At 45.8% G+C, this 15,663-nt stretch overlaps 1 protein-coding gene and 1 pseudogene across 1 annotated transcript; one reads left to right on the top strand and one right to left on the bottom strand.

Annotated features, from left to right (window-relative positions):
• Positions 1–528: 528 nt before the first annotated feature.
• Positions 529–12,817, top strand: LOC127784664 (uncharacterized; annotated as a pseudogene).
• Positions 12,818–14,523: 1,706 nt separating this feature from the next.
• LOC127784665 (glucan endo-1,3-beta-glucosidase 14-like) lies at positions 14,524–15,295 on the bottom strand. The gene is made up of 2 exons (XM_052312005.1): positions 14,857–15,295; positions 14,524–14,570 (listed from the first exon to the last, which is right to left on the bottom strand). Exons 1-2 carry the CDS (start codon positions 15,293–15,295, stop codon positions 14,524–14,526), a joined length of 486 nt encoding a protein of 161 aa, XP_052167965.1.
• Positions 15,296–15,663: the final 368 nt, after the last annotated feature.

Raw genomic sequence — 15,663 nt, forward strand, 5'->3', positions numbered from 1 at the left:
CCAAGCCAGATCCTGAGGCCACTACTTCCGAGCCGTGGGGACTCAGGTTTGCACGAGCCAGCGACCACCCTCTTCCTGCCCCAGGATCCTGCGGATGGTTGGATGACTAGACTGGAGGACTATTGCAGCTTCGATCTCGCTTCAGATGGTTTTTGGATAGCATGCGAGATACAACCCCCTACCTAGATTGACGAGTAGCTTGATGATTAGTTCGATGTATCTTTTGGATGAACTTTATTTGGACTGCGTATATGTGCAGTCGATTGCATCATGACTTATGTACTATCTGTGGAACTCTGTGAGGTTCTTTATGATATTATTACTGTTGTGTTATGAATGAGTTTATTCCACCATGCTTGCAAAACAAAGTTCACATCAAAACAACTCCCTTAATGGGATAAAACCATAAGGGCTAGTTAGGAAATTAGGATACTTACCTAATCGGCCTACACAGATGGCAAGCCGACGTCGGGCGACAACCAGCAATGAAGAGACCAAGCACCCGATCTAACCACCCTGGCCGGAGTCATGGCTGCTCAAACCCAACTTCTGCAAGCCATCGCAAATAATCAAGGCAACCGTGGAGGATCAAGCTTTGGAGAATTCATGAGAACTAAGCCACCCACGTTCGCCACAGCTGAAGAACCTATGGACGCTGAAGATTGGTTAAGGATTATTGAGAAGAAGCTGACCCTTGTTCGAGTACGTGAAGCCGATAAAGTAATCTTTGCGGCGAACCAACTGGAAGGACCAGCAGGAGACTGGTGGGACACCTACAAAGAAGCCCGAGAAGAAGATGTTGGAGAACCAAACTGGGAGGAATTCACTACGGCCTTCCGTGACAACTTTGTACCTGCCGCTGTGATGCGAATGAAGAAGAATGAGTTCAGGAGACTACGACAAGGAAATACCACTATACAAGAGTACCTGAATCGTTTCACTCAACTGGCGTGTTACGCAACTGGAGATCTTGCCGGCGAGGAGGAAAAGATCAACAAGTTCATCGAAGGCCTAAACGACGAGTTGCGTGGGCCCATGATTGGACAAGACCATGATAGTTTTCAGAGTTTGATCAATAAGGTCGTTAGGCTGGAGAACGACCGGAAGGTTGTGGAGCACAATCGTAAGAGGAGGCTTGCCATGAACCGCCCGCCTCAGGCCGCACCCTAGCGTCCTAAAGGTACTACCTCATCAGGATGGAAACCAACGGTGGTAACAACCAATCGTCCTACCGCACCTAGCAACTTCAACGGGCCGGTTACCACTCAGAACCGAGCTCCTGCACCGAATCAGGCCGCTACTTGAGTAATGAGGCCAGGAAGCTGTTTCAACTGTGGAGAGTACGGGCATTTCGCTAACAAATGCCCTCATCCAAACAAGACACCCATTCACACCGGAGCTAATGCAACGGCTATTCACGGGACTACTACCCCTGCTGCTGGACGAGGTCTATTCAGGACTCCGCAGACTAACAGAACCGGTACCGGATTTGGACGCGGACAAGTGAACCATGTTCGAGCTGAAGAGGCCCAGGAAGACCAGGGCGTACTGATGGGTATGTTTTCTATCAACTCCACTCCAGTTAAAGTTCTCTTTGATTCAGGAGCATCGCATTCATTTATATCTTTGAAAGCAAGCCAACAACACAATTTGACCAGGGTTAAACTAAGGCAACCAATGTTAGTACATTCACCTGGGGGTGAGATAGCCATGGATACAGCTTGCATTGACGTACCTATTCACCTTAGGGATGTGGTGTTTCCCTCCAACCTTATGGTTTTGATACCTCAGACCCTTGATGTCATATTGGGTATGGATTGGTTAACAAAGAACAGAGGAGTAATCGACTGTAGACGTAGAGAAGTTACCCTGACCACACCCTGGGGATCGGATATGAGAGCAACTATGGATCAAGATCCTAGACTAGCCGAACGTGCCGGAGGCATATTTACCATGCTACCCATGAAAGGAATGCCCGTAGTGCAGCGATTCCCCAATGTGTTTCCAGAAGATTTACCTGGAATGCCACCAGATCGTGACATAGAGTTCATTATTGACCTGATACCCGGAACTGCCCCCATATCCAAGAGACCATATCGGATGCCAGTCAATGACTTGGAGGAACTTAAAAAGCAAATCAGAGAGTTGCAAGAGAAGGGATTTGTACGCCCCAGTTTGTCACCTTGGGGAGCCCCAGTGTTATTCGTCAAAAAGAAGGATGGTAGCATGAGAATGTGTGTAGACTACCGCTCACTGAACGAAGTAACTATCAAGAACAAGTATCCATTACCACGGATTGATGATCTTTTCGATCAACTTAAAGGAGCTAAGGTGTTCTCTAAGATTGACCTTCGATCAGGATACCACCAATTGAAAATTAGGACCGGGGATATACCCAAGACCGCGTTCTCAACACGCTATGGATTGTATGAGTTCACAGTAATGTCGTTTGGATTAACCAACGCCCCGGCATACTTTATGAATCTTATGAACAAAGTGTTCATGGATTACTTGGACAAATTTGTGGTAGTATTCATCGATGATATCTTAATCTACTCCAAAGACGAGGAAGAGCATGCGGAGCACTTGCGATTGGTACTCGAGAAACTTCGGAAGCATAAGTTATATGCGAAGTTTAGTAAATGTGAGTTCTGGTTAAAAGAAGTTGCTTTTCTAGGCCACGTGATCTCAACCGGTGGAGTAGCAGTGGATCCTGCCAAAGTGGAGGCCGTTACAAAATGGAAGGCACCCAAATCTGTGACCGAGATTCGGAGTTTTCTAGGTTTGGCTGGATACTACCGAAGGTTCATCGAGGGATTCTCTAAGACAGCTCAACCAATGACTCAACTGCTCAAAAAGGAAAAGAAGTTTGTGTGGTTAGAGCAGTGCCAGGAAAGCTTTGAGCAGCTCAAGGAAAAGTTGACCTCTACGCCTATTCTAGTTCTCCCCGACAATAGGAAAGACTTTATTATATATTGTGATGCATCAAGGCAAGGACTAGGAGGAGTACTGATGCAGGACGGAAAGGTTGTGGCCTATGCATCGCGACAACTACGAACGCACGAGGAAAATTACCCGACCCATGACCTAGAACTAGCAGCCGTGGTTCATGCGCTAAAGATTTGGAGACACTATTTGATTGGAAACCATTGCGATATCTACACTGACCACAAAAGTCTGAAATATATTTTCACTCAGTCAGATCTTAACTTAAGGCAAAGGCGATGGTTGGAATTAATCAAGGATTATGATCTAGAGGTTCACTACCAGGCAAAGCAAACGTTGTGGCCGACGCTTTGAGTCGTAAGAGCCATTGCAATCATCTGAGAATGGAAGGGATGGCTCCTGAGCTTAAAGAGGAAATAGCCCAGCTAAACCTACATATAGTACCTCGTCGATAGATAAACACCCTGGACATTCACCCTCTTTTGAGAACCCAAATAGAAGAAGCCCAGAAGGACAACGAAGAAATCCAAGAGGTGAAGGAATGCTTAGCTGCAGGGTTCACGAAGGAATTTTCGACCGATGAGAAAGATGTCTTGTGGTAAAAAAAGAGGATCTATGTGCCTGAACAGGGTGGACTGAGAGGATTAATCCTAAAGGAAGCTCACGAATCAACATATTCATTGCACCCCGGAAGTACGAAAATGTACCAGGATCTGACGGAAGGATACTGGTGGCCCAACATGAAGAGAGATGTGGCAGAATATGTAGAACTCTGTGACGTATGCCAGAAGGTGAAGGCTGAGCACTAGCAACCGGCAGGTTTGCTGCAACCCCTTTGGATTCCCGAGTGGAAATGGGATGAGATAGGTATGGATTTTATTGTTGGATTGCCCAAGACAGCAACAGGATATGATTCCATTTGGGTGATCGTGGATCGACTCACCAAGACGGCGAGATTCATTCCCGTCAAGACAAATTATAGCGGTGCCAAGCTCGCCGAATTGTACATGACCAGGATAGTATGTCTTCATGGTGTGCCTAAGAGAATTATATCCGATCGAGGCACACAGTTTACCTCACATTTCTGGGAGAAAGTACATGAAGCCCTAGGAAGTTACCTTACTTTTAGCACAACTTATCATCCACAAACAGATGGCCAGACAGAGAGAACAAACCAGGTCTTGGAGGACATGTTGAGAGCTTGTGCCTTGGATTTTAGCAAGGATTGGGAGAAATGTTTGCCCTACGCCGAATTCTCCTACAACAACAGTTTCCAAGCTAGCCTAAAGATGTCGCCAAATGAGGCATTATTTGGTCGACGATGTCGTACCCCACTGATGTGGTCCGAGACTGGAGAACGGGCGGTATTTGGACCTGACATTATCAAAGAAGCCGAAGAAAAGGTTCGCCTGATCCGTGACCGTTTAAAGGTGGCACAATCACGACAAAAGAGTTACGCTGACACCCGAAGAAAAAACCTGGAATTTAAGGAAGGAGATTATGTTTATCTGAAGGATTCTCCGATGAGAGGTACGAAAAGGTTTAAGGTCAAAGGAAAATTAGCGCCAAGATACGTGGGACCTTTCCAAATCATGGCTAGACGAGGAGAAGTCGCATATCAGTTACAGCTACCAGAAAATATTGCCGATGTGCACCCAGTCTTCCATGTGTCTCAATTAAAGAAGTGCTTACGAGTGCCGGAGGAACAAGCTCCGTTGGAAGAAATTCATATTAGCAATGATCTCACGTATCCAGAACACCCAGTCCGAATATTGGATGAAGCTGAAAACAGGACTAGGACCAAAGTGTGGCGTATGTACAAGGTACAATGGAGTAATCACACTGAGGATGAAGCCACTTGGGAAAGCGAAGAATTCTTGAAGGCGAAATACCCGCATCTATTCGAAAACCGGTAAGAAATCTCGGAACGAGATTTATTTAAAGGGGGTAGGTTTGTAACACCCTGAAAATTCGACCAACAAAAATCAAAACTCTAAAATTATGGGCCATCAACAACTTTTTAAATAAATTGCATCATGCCGATTTTATTCGCCTATTTCATTGGATTTTGATTTCGGAGTTTGTTGATCGCGAATAAAGGATAACTAATTAGGAATAAAACCTAAAAATTGAATTGGCAAGATAAATAATTAAAATATAATTTAAAATAAAGATTAGGTGAAGTTGGAAATAAATAAAATATTATCGCGACCATATTGGTAACAATTAAATTTAAGTGCGATGGAATAAGAATTAACTCTAATTAAATTCAAGTAAATTATATAAAAATAAAATATGGGTAATATTAATCTCGGGTGAACCCTCTGATTAGAATAACACAAATATTGGGGAAACCTCATTTGTGTGAAAATTAGAATTTACGGGACAAGATTTGAATAGGAAAAACAACCAATTAGGAAAAAATAGAAAAAGTCAATATTCATTGCCCGCCAGGTGTTCGAGTGCGTTCCCTAGCCATGCCCCCTCCCCTACCGCGCGCGCCTTGCGCCCTGAGACCGCCGCGCGCCGTCGCCATCGCCGCCTGTCGCCGTCGCGTCGCCGCGCACCGTCACCATCGCCACTGCCGCGCCGCGCCGCTGTCCCATCGCCGCTGCCGCGCCGCGCCGTCGTCCCGTCGCCTCGCGCCGCGCACTCGCCGTCTCGCGCCCTGCCCCGCTGCCGAGCCGCGTCACTATCGCGTCGCCTGTCGCCATCGCGCCGAGCCCTGTGCCAAGCCGCACCGAGCCCCGCGTCGCGCCGCCCGTCCCATCGCTCCGAGGCCCGTGCCGCCGCACGCGTCGCGTCGCCGCTGCCGCCTGCCGCGCCGCTCGCCCGTCGCCGTCGCCGCCTCGAGCCCCGCAAGCCGTGCCGTCCCAACGCCATTAGGGCCGGCCATCCTTCCCCCGTGCCCTATAAAAACCCCCATCCTTCTCCAATCCTCCCCACACCAATCCCCCTCCATTCCCCTCTTTTCTCTCCACCGCGCCGCCGCCTTCGTGCCGCCGCGCCGCGCCGTGTGCCGTGCCATGCGTCGCCTCACCTTGCGCCGCCGTCGCCGCCACCGTCGTCGGTAAGCCCCCGCCCCTGTTGGTCGCCGTTGACGCCCAGGTAGGCAGTGAGCCGAGAAGGAAGGGAGAAGCCGGGAGGGAGAGAAAAAGAAAGAAGAGGGAGAGAAAAAAGAGAAAGAAAGAAAAGAGAGAAAAAGAAAGAAAGAAGAGAGAAAAAGGAAAGGAAAAATAAATAGAAAATTTGAGAGAAATTGAGGAGGTTTAGAAAATTTAAAATAATTAGAATTTAATTATAGATTAATTATAGTCATAGAATTGCAAGATTTAATATAGTTATATATTATTTTGGTAATATCTATAAGTAATCAATTCGCGGTAGGAATTTAGATTTATTTAAGAACTAAATAATTATGTTGAATTTTTAGGAATGTACTTCTAAATCACAAAATGACTTAGGTTGAATGACCCTAAAATTGGAATAACTTGGTTTCGCAAACTTTGTAGTCGATATAGAAAGATCGATTCGCGTTTGACTTTTATTGGAGTTTATTTGGATTTTATTGAATTCTAATTGAATTCAAATCGTTCTTCGCACGTAATTTTAGAGCCCGAGGGAGTTGCGGATCCGAGCGAGGATCAAGACCCGCAGGACTACGAGCAAGGCAAGTCATCACTATTCTTTGAACATGTTGATCCCATTTGCAAAATTATTTTGTTTACAAATAAAATTGCATGCAATGATGAACATCCAACTTGTGATGATGCCATGCCTTGATTATTGTTTACCCTTATTCCTTCGTACCCATGTTTACATATGAGTCCCTAGTCAATTATGACAATTGCTTAGAAATGCTATTCTAGAATCATGCATACTCATATTTATCAAATGCTATATGCTTGGGCAATTACCTTTGGGAAGGTAATTGAGATGCGGCATGTGGAGACATGAGCGCCATATTGCCATGATATTGATGACATGATTTGTGAAAGGAGAAATAAACTAAACAACTGTTTTCGACTGGGGCGGACGGAGGATTTCGGTGGTATCTGGAAAAGGCTAGTACCGTCCCCGGTCAATTAAGGACCGAGCCATGAAGTTAAGCATGAAACGACCCCCGTACAACCGCACTTCTCGTATGGGTATAGACCTAGCGGATTAGATAGCCGAGCGGAGGCAGTATCCCTACATAGATGGTTCACCCCTGAGTGAGGCAGGTGTGCTACGGTGGGACAGCCGTTGAGGTAGGGCCGAGAGGCGTGCCCTACATCGGTGTCGCCATTGGTAGGACTGCCATGAGTGTGTGAGAGAGAGAACTTAACTTGAACCATAATTTAATATGTGTGTGAGACTTCTCTTTCCCGGGAGCGCCAGAACTACTCTCACTGCTAGAAACATGGACGCCTAGAGTGCATGAGGATTTAACTTCATGGAGCGGGTACTGCCAATGCGAGGTTATCGAAAAGCTTTGCCGTGACGCGTCTCATGTGTTGGGACGAGGCTCATGTGTTGGGCAGTCGCGGAGTGCGGGTAAAGTGAACATCCACTGCAGTGTGAGTAAATCAAATCTATTCGAATAGCCGTGCTCGCGGTTATTGAGCACCGGGACATATATTACACTTGGCTAGTCTGTAAATTCTTAACTTGTGTGGGATGGGATATTGCATGATGATTTTTATGCTGTTGGAGCCACTTCCTGAGAGGCGGGACGGTGGACGTCATCAGAAAACCATGACGACTCAATGGCGGGAAGCTATCCTTGGGATCACAATGGATGGTGGACAGAACCGTCGTTGTTTACTGTGAACACTGGTACTAAAATTTGATTAGTCTATGCTAGGTCTTAGGCTTGTGAAAAGAATTACAAAACTTGCTTTGCGCAAAAGAACCATAGCCATCCTTTGAATACCCCTATCATGTGCATTGTTGCTGTGGTGGCTTGCTGAGTACGGTTGGTACTCACCCTTGCAATATACAAACTTAATCAGAGGCCGGAGATGAAGCTTCGGAGGATCCCTACGCTTACTACCAGGAGGGTGATGGAGACGATGGCGCTCAGTAGGTCTTAGTTACGGTCGTTGCCTGTGGCAATGGCGTGCCGCTGCCTTAACTCCGTTGCCTTATCTACTTCTGCTTTTGGAATGTATTCCGGACCGCTCGGTCCGATGATCTAAGACTATGCCTGCGGGCTTATGATGTAATAATTCGCACTAGACTCTCGTGTATGTGCATTTGGTATTTCAGCTATGAACTCGTGTATACCAGACTACTTGATCCAGGGAAATGGTACTGTTTACACGATTGATTCCTATTATAAAAACGGGGGTCCACAATCTACTTCCGCTTCGCCAAGTCAAGCTCAAGTTGAAATGGAGGAGGAGAAGGTACAAGATCCACCTATGCCACCAAGGATACACACCGCTCTTTCCAAGGATCACCCAATTGACCAAGTGTTGGGTGACATTAGTAAGGGTGTTCAAACTCGATCTCGTGTCGCTTCGATTTGTGAACATTACTCGTTTGTTTCTTGTCTTGAGCCAAAACATGTAGATGAAACTCTTTGTGATCCGGATTGGATGAATGCTATGCATGAAGAGCTCAACAACTTTGCAAGAAACAAGGTGTGGACTTTGGTTGAAAGACCTATAGACCACAATGTCATAGGGACAAAGTGGGTCTTTAGGAACAAACAAGATGAGAATGGGTTGGTGATGAGAAACAAGGCAAGGTTGGTGGCACAAGGTTTCACACAAGTTGAAGGTTTGGACATTGGTGAAACTTTTGCCCCCATGGCAAGACTTGAGGCTATTCGCATCCTTCTTGCATTTGCATCATGCTTTGATATAAAACTATTTCAAATGGATGTGAAAAGTGCTTTTCTAAATGGTGAAATTGCCGAACATGTCTTTGTTGAAGCCCCTCCCGGTTTTGAAGATCCTAAAAATCCTAACCATGTTTACAAACTCTCAAAAGCTCTTTATGGTTTAAAACAAGCTCCTAGGGCTTGGTATGAAAGATTGAGAGATTTTCTTTTGTCAAAGGATTTTAAAATTGGAAAAGTTAACACCACCCTTTTCACAAAAATCATTGGTGATGATTTCTTTGTGTGTCAAATTTATATTGATGACATCATATTCGGTTCTACTAATGAGGTATTTTGCAAGGAATTTGGTGATATGATGTCTAGGGAATTTGAGATGTCCATGATTGGAGAGTTGAGCTTCTTCCTTGGATGTCAAATTAAGCAACTCAAGGATGAGACGTTCGTGAGCCAAACCAAGTACATCAAGGATCTACTCAAGAGGTTTGGCTTGGAGGATGCGAAGCCCATCAAGACACTTATAGCAACCAACGGGCATCTCAACCTTGATGAGGGAGGTAAACCGGTAGATTTAAAGCTTTATCGTTCCATGATTGGTAGCTTGCTTTACCTTGCATCTAGGCCAGATATCATGTTTAGTGTTTTCATGTGTGCACGGTTTCAAGCCGCTCCTAAGGAGTGTCACTTAGTGGCCGTGAAAAGGATTCTAAGATATTTAAAGCATTCCTCAACTATTGGCTTGTGGTACCCAAAAGGTGCTAAGTTTAAGCTAGTTGGCTATTCCGATTCGGATTATGCCGGTTGCAAAGTGGATAGAAAGAGCACATCCGATAGTTGCCAAATGCTTGGTAGATCCCTTGTGTCATGGTCATCCAAGAAACAAAACTCCGTAGCCCTCTCTACTGCCGAGGCGGAATATGTTTCGGCGGGTAGTTGTTGTGCCCTATTGCTTAATTTGGATGAAACAAACCTTGTTGGACTATGGCATATCTTTCACCAAAACCCCACTCCTATGTGATAATGATAGTGCCATAAAGATAGCCAATAACCCGGTCCAACATTCTAGAACCAAGCATATTGATATTCGCCATCACTTCCTAAGAGACCATGTTGCCAAGTGTGACATAGTCATTAGCCACATAAGAACCGAGGATCAACTAGCCGACATTTTTACCAAGCCACTTGATGAAACCCGCTTTTGCAAGTTGAGGAATGAGTTAAATGTCATAGATTTCTCTAATGTGGCTTGAGATGGTGCACCATGGTTGGTTCTTTTGCATACTGTATATTTGCTCTCATTTGCTCTTATGCTTTGGATTTATTGCCATTTGGTTCTTCTTTGTGAAAATGGAGCATGTCACATTAAGGGGGAGTTTTGCACTCTTGCATGTGCTCTATTTTGTTTTATATGTGAGCAAATCAACTAGTGGTGCTAGTAGTATTTTCAAAATGCCCAAGTCAACATAAGTCAAAACTTTTGCAAAATGAATGTAATTTGAAAACTATCTCTAGGAAAATGTTTCAAAAGGTTCCCTATATGTTTTCCAAGCCTCTCATTGCAAGAAAAATGTTTTTTTGAATGAAAATGTCATTTTGGCTCTCTTTTGAAGAAACTAGATTCTTAGTTTTGGCCAAAATAAGATTTATCCTCAAAATGAGATTGAGAAGGAATTTGAGAAAAGTTTCAAAAATAAGTTGGTAGAGCAGAGGAGTTGAAATATTTTTGGTATTCAAACCTATCTCAAAAGTCAAATATTTCGAAAGTTGTTTGAAAATCAAATTCGCCCAAAAACCCCTATAGACCATAAAAGGTCACCTCCTAGCACTCAAGTGAGTTTTGTTGCAAATCTTCATAATTTTCAAATGTTATGAATGGTTGGTAATATTTCAACTCACACATTTCAAAATTGCTCCAAAAATCAAAATTTTGTTGAATTTTATTGTGTGGGGGTTGCCGGCTTGTGCAAGGGTTGTGCACAGCCGGCAGGGGGCCTGGCGGTCTGACCGGCGCTATATGCGCGGTCTGACCGGCCAGGTGCGGCGGTCTGACCGGCCACATAGGGCCGGTCTGACCGGCCGAGGTGGGCCTAAGCAGTTTTGCCCCTTTTCTTCTCCATCCCGCACCTACCCTCTTCCATCTCATCCCCATTCATCCCCAACTCGAAAAACTCTCTCTCTCTCACCTCCCCTCAAACCCTAACTCTTTCCTCCACCAAATCCCCTCGGTTTGACCACGGATTTCTCTCCGGTTACACCATAAGTGATTCTCCTCCGCTTCCTCTCTCTATTCCATGGATTGATTTGTGTTTTTGTTGAGTTTTTGATCCATGGCATGGAACCCTAGGTGAAGCACGAGGTGTTCTTCGATTTGCACCAATAGTGGGTAGTTTCTTTGTGTGATTCAACTCCTTCAACCGGTAAATCACTCTCCCTCTTATGCATTATCTCAAATCGGTCTATTTCAATCTCTAGGGTTTAGGGTAGTTTCCCCCATTATTCCAATCTTGATGAAATAGGCCATACCCTTTGATGTTCAAGTTCCAAACTTGTGCAATATTGTTCTAGCAAATTTTAGACCCAAATGTGTAGTTGTGAAAATTTTGGGATGCTTGAACTTGTGGGAGGTGGCTTGCCCGGAGCCACAGGCGGTCTGACCGTGGGTCAGCCGCCGGTCTGACCGGCGTGCGCGCCCGGTCTGACCGGCCGGCAGCCGTCGGTCTAACCGGCCACCATGGGCGGTCTGACCGTCTTGATGCCGTCGGTCTGACCGCCCTACTGGCTGCGGTCTGACCACCCCTCCACAGGATATAAGCAAATTTTCACCTCTCCAAATTGTTTCTAGAATTATTGCTAATATCCTCCCCGCATTCGCCATGGTCGTTGTGCGCCCACTCCGGTTCCCGTGAGTCTGAGGAGTCGAGCGGAGAGAATTATGCTCAGAGTGATGAACAGGTTGAGGCCAATGTTGAGGGGGCTAGTGAGGAGGAAAGTGGAGATGATGTCAGTGGAAGTGGGGAGGATGAGGATGAAGCAGGTGATGAGATGCAAATTGATCCCACCATCCAGTTTGTTGTGAACATGAGGAATCCAGCGCAGTATACCATCTTGAGGCATCATGATCAGTTCTTGAGGCCTCGGGACACCACGGATCCCCGGTTTCACACCGCTTTCCAGAAAACTGTGTATGAGCAGGTTTATGCAGGGAAAGCTTTTGCAGAGCATAAGTGGATTTTTTGGAGAGACATCAATGAGACTCCAGAGTTTGAGAGCTTGCATGATCTCTTCAAGACTGTTGGCATTGACCGCATTGTGACCCTCAAGCAAGACTACAATGAAGATTTGATCCGGCAGTTTTATGCTACAGTGTGGGTGGCTGGAGACTATAGTGAGATGAAGTGGATATCTGACACCCTCCAGTGTTCTATCTCTCGGAGGCAGTTTCGGCGGCTCCTCAATATTCGCTTGGATTTTGGAGATGATTTGCATGAGGAGCACACTCACAATCCGCTCTCCATAGACTATCTCTCTCAGTTCTATGAAGATGGAGAACGGTACACACATGGGAAGGTTGACGGCTTGAGGACTATCCCCAGTGTGGTTATTAGGATTGTAAGAGCCACTACCCTCCCTCAACTTGGCAACAATGATGACATTAGGGGTGTGGCTTGGCACGTCATCGATGCAATCATTCAGGGTCGTCAGTTCGACATTGTGTCCCTCATGATGCAAGAGATTGCTATTTCCAAGGGGACATTCACTCAGGGAATCTATTATGCCCCTTACATCATGAGGTTGATTCAAGACAAGCTTGGGGCTGCTGGGAAAAATTTGAAGAAGCACAAGCAGCACAAGCCCCGCCTTCAGCTTGGAGCTTCCCGTGCTCCTAGGACGGTGCCCTCTTCTCACCCTGGAGCTAGCTCAAGCTCCGCACCTCCTCCTCCTCCTAGGTATGATCCAAATGCTTTCTTCCATCCACAGTATGCTTACTTTGAATGCAACCCAATGAGTACTTCAACCCGGTGCTTGGGGCTATTAATACCCTAAGTGAGAGCATTCAACGCTTGTCCACCGGGCATGAAGGCTCCGCGCCGTAGGCTCGTAGCCCCACCATTGAGGCCGACAGGGAGAGGGGAAGGGGAAGGATGGTCATCGCCGCCGTCGTCGTCGCTGTCGTACCCTTGCCGTCACTGCACTGCATCGAGCACTCGCTGACGCCGTGCCATGCCGGTGAGACTGGAAGGAGAGGGGGAGAAGGAACGTCCCCGCTGGTGGGAGAAGGGGGAGCGTCGCCGCTGATGGGGGAGGGGGAAGGGGAGCGGCGCCGCCAACGCCGTCGTTTGAAAGAGAGGTGGAGAGGAAATGATTTACGATTAGGGTTAGGGCTGCCAACGTTTTATATATGTTCGGATCAATCGAGACGGTCGATCAGATCGGACGGCTATGGCTTCTCCCACTCGGGCTGCCGTTCCCAGGCCGCCACACAATTGGGCCAGATGTATGCTCCGCACGGATAAGTTCAGTTTTGGTCCCTCCAGTTGTCCTAGATAATTACTAAACCAAGGCCAAAATCAGTTTTAAGCCATTTAAAATTGCTAGGAAATTATGATCAATTATTTAATCACTTAGTAGATTATTTTTAGATAAATGAAACCAACAAAATATTTATCTAGAAAGTATTAATTATATGATATTGTATGTGACCAAAGTTGATATGTTTTATGTCGAAATAATTATTATTTCCTTAAATATTAAATTATTTCTAGAATTCGAACATATTCCACTAAAGATTTTATTTCCATACTACAAAGTGTGTGCTTCTTTCCCATTGCAGATGGCTTTTTACCTTTTTCCTTTTTAGCATTAAAAAAACTGAAAACATACTATAGTAGAGTGCAACAAAGCAACGGAACGTTTAACCTCTATTACTAAATCTCGTTGCAACGCACGGGCATATTTGCTATAGATTAAAAAAAAACTAATTCCACATTTAGGACGAAAATCGCGAGACGAATCTTTTGAGTCTAATTAATCCATGATTAGCCATAAGTGCTACAGTAACCCACATGTACAAATGACAGATTAATTAGGCTCAAAAGATTCGTCTCACGATTTCCAGGTGAGTTATGAAAGTAGTTTTTTTATTCGTGTCTGAAAACCTCTTCCGACATCCGGTCAAACGTCCGATGTGACACCCAATTTTCTTTTCGCGAACTAAACAGGCCCTTAATTGGCTCTTTGGCAGTGCAGTGCCCGGCCGGAATTGTGAACTAGCAGCTAGCTGATGCACTAGATGAGATGGATGGTGTGTTTGGTTCACGGTCATACATGGATGGGATATGGCCATCCATATTTTGTTGGATATGACGATCTAATTTTTTATTTGGTTGGAGGGATATAGCATGGATAGGAGAAGCCATAAGTTAGTGGGACCCGTTTGTCATATATATATATTTATCATAATATAATCATCCGGGATCTTATTTCAAAGATTTAATTGTAACAAATATAATGGTGTAATCAAACCATAAATTAGAAAAACGGTTTAGGTTTAGAAAAAAATCATTTAGAGCTTGCTTAACAGAAAATCAAACCAACCACAGCCAATCAGAATAGGACACATCACCCAGACCAAAACTGGACGGCTTCATCCAACCAAATCGACCGGATGCACTCATCTAGCATATTGAGGGAATATTCCCTATTCTGGGCCGTTCCATCCACCCTACCCTCCAACCAAACACCATAAAAAATTAGGCGGCCATCTCCCATATAGGCTCATCCACCCAACCAAACACACCTTACACATGGTTCCATTTAGTTTTGACAAAATTTGCTACAGGACACCGAAAGATTGCAGCATTTGTTGTGAGACACCCGAATATCGTGTGTTTGCTCGTGACCACTTAAAAAATATGTTAATTAGCTAGCGGACACCGCCGCATTATTTTATTATTTCCGATGGAAACGGAGAGAGAAGCTTTAGTTAAAGACAAGTTTGCCCATGGGTCCACTTGTCAATCTCTTTCTATGTTCATCTTCTTCCTTTCTTCCTTTGTTTCTCTGTTCATCTTCTTCATCTGGGCCCAGCGCCTCGAAGATCTTCAAGTCGACATCGGTGTGGCTCAGCGCCTGCGGCATCGCCGCGTACACCGTGTCGATCTGGTTGTACAGCATGTTGTCGTAGTTGAGCTTCGTGTTTGGGTCGGTCACGCCGGCGTTGGGCGGGAAGAGGACGTACTCCAGCGGCACGCTCCCCGGGTCGGCCTTGTAGACGACGTACGGGTAGCAGTTGAACAGGAACGGGGACCTCGCCATGGACAGGAAGTTGAGCAGCGGCTGGATGTACTGCACGGCATAGGAGCTTCCCATGATGTCCAGGGAGTGCGTCGTCGTGACGTTCACCTGGCCCTGCAGCCCGAACGCGACGACGGTGTTGTACACGGACTGCATCGCCGGCAAGAGCTCGGTGCCACCGTGCATCATTGCGCCGTGCACCGGGACGCCGCCGTGCGTCATCGCCATCGGTGGTGAACCCAAGCGATGCGCCGCCACCGCTCTGCCGTGGCCTAGCCATCCCGGCTCGGGCCGGCCGCATTGGCCGCGCACGTTGCGCCTCTACTCGGCTCAGTAGCAAGCGCGAGGAAGAAGAAGGGAAAAGAAAAGAAGAGAGAGCTGGGGTATTTGGTACTTATACAACTCTCTCTCTATTTTCACTGGAAATAACAAAATAATAGGAGAAGTGTCCAGCAGCTAATTACTACATTTTTTAAGAGTCCACAAGCAAACATATGATCTTCGGGTATCTCACAATAAAATCAGCAATCTATCGGTGTCCTGTAGCAAATTTTGCCTTTAGTATTTTCTCTTATGATTATGACTCCTGACACATG

Source organism: Oryza glaberrima, chromosome 9 (assembly GCF_000147395.1).
Source record: "Oryza glaberrima chromosome 9, OglaRS2, whole genome shotgun sequence".
Classification (NCBI taxonomy): Eukaryota; Viridiplantae; Streptophyta; class Magnoliopsida; order Poales; family Poaceae; genus Oryza; species Oryza glaberrima.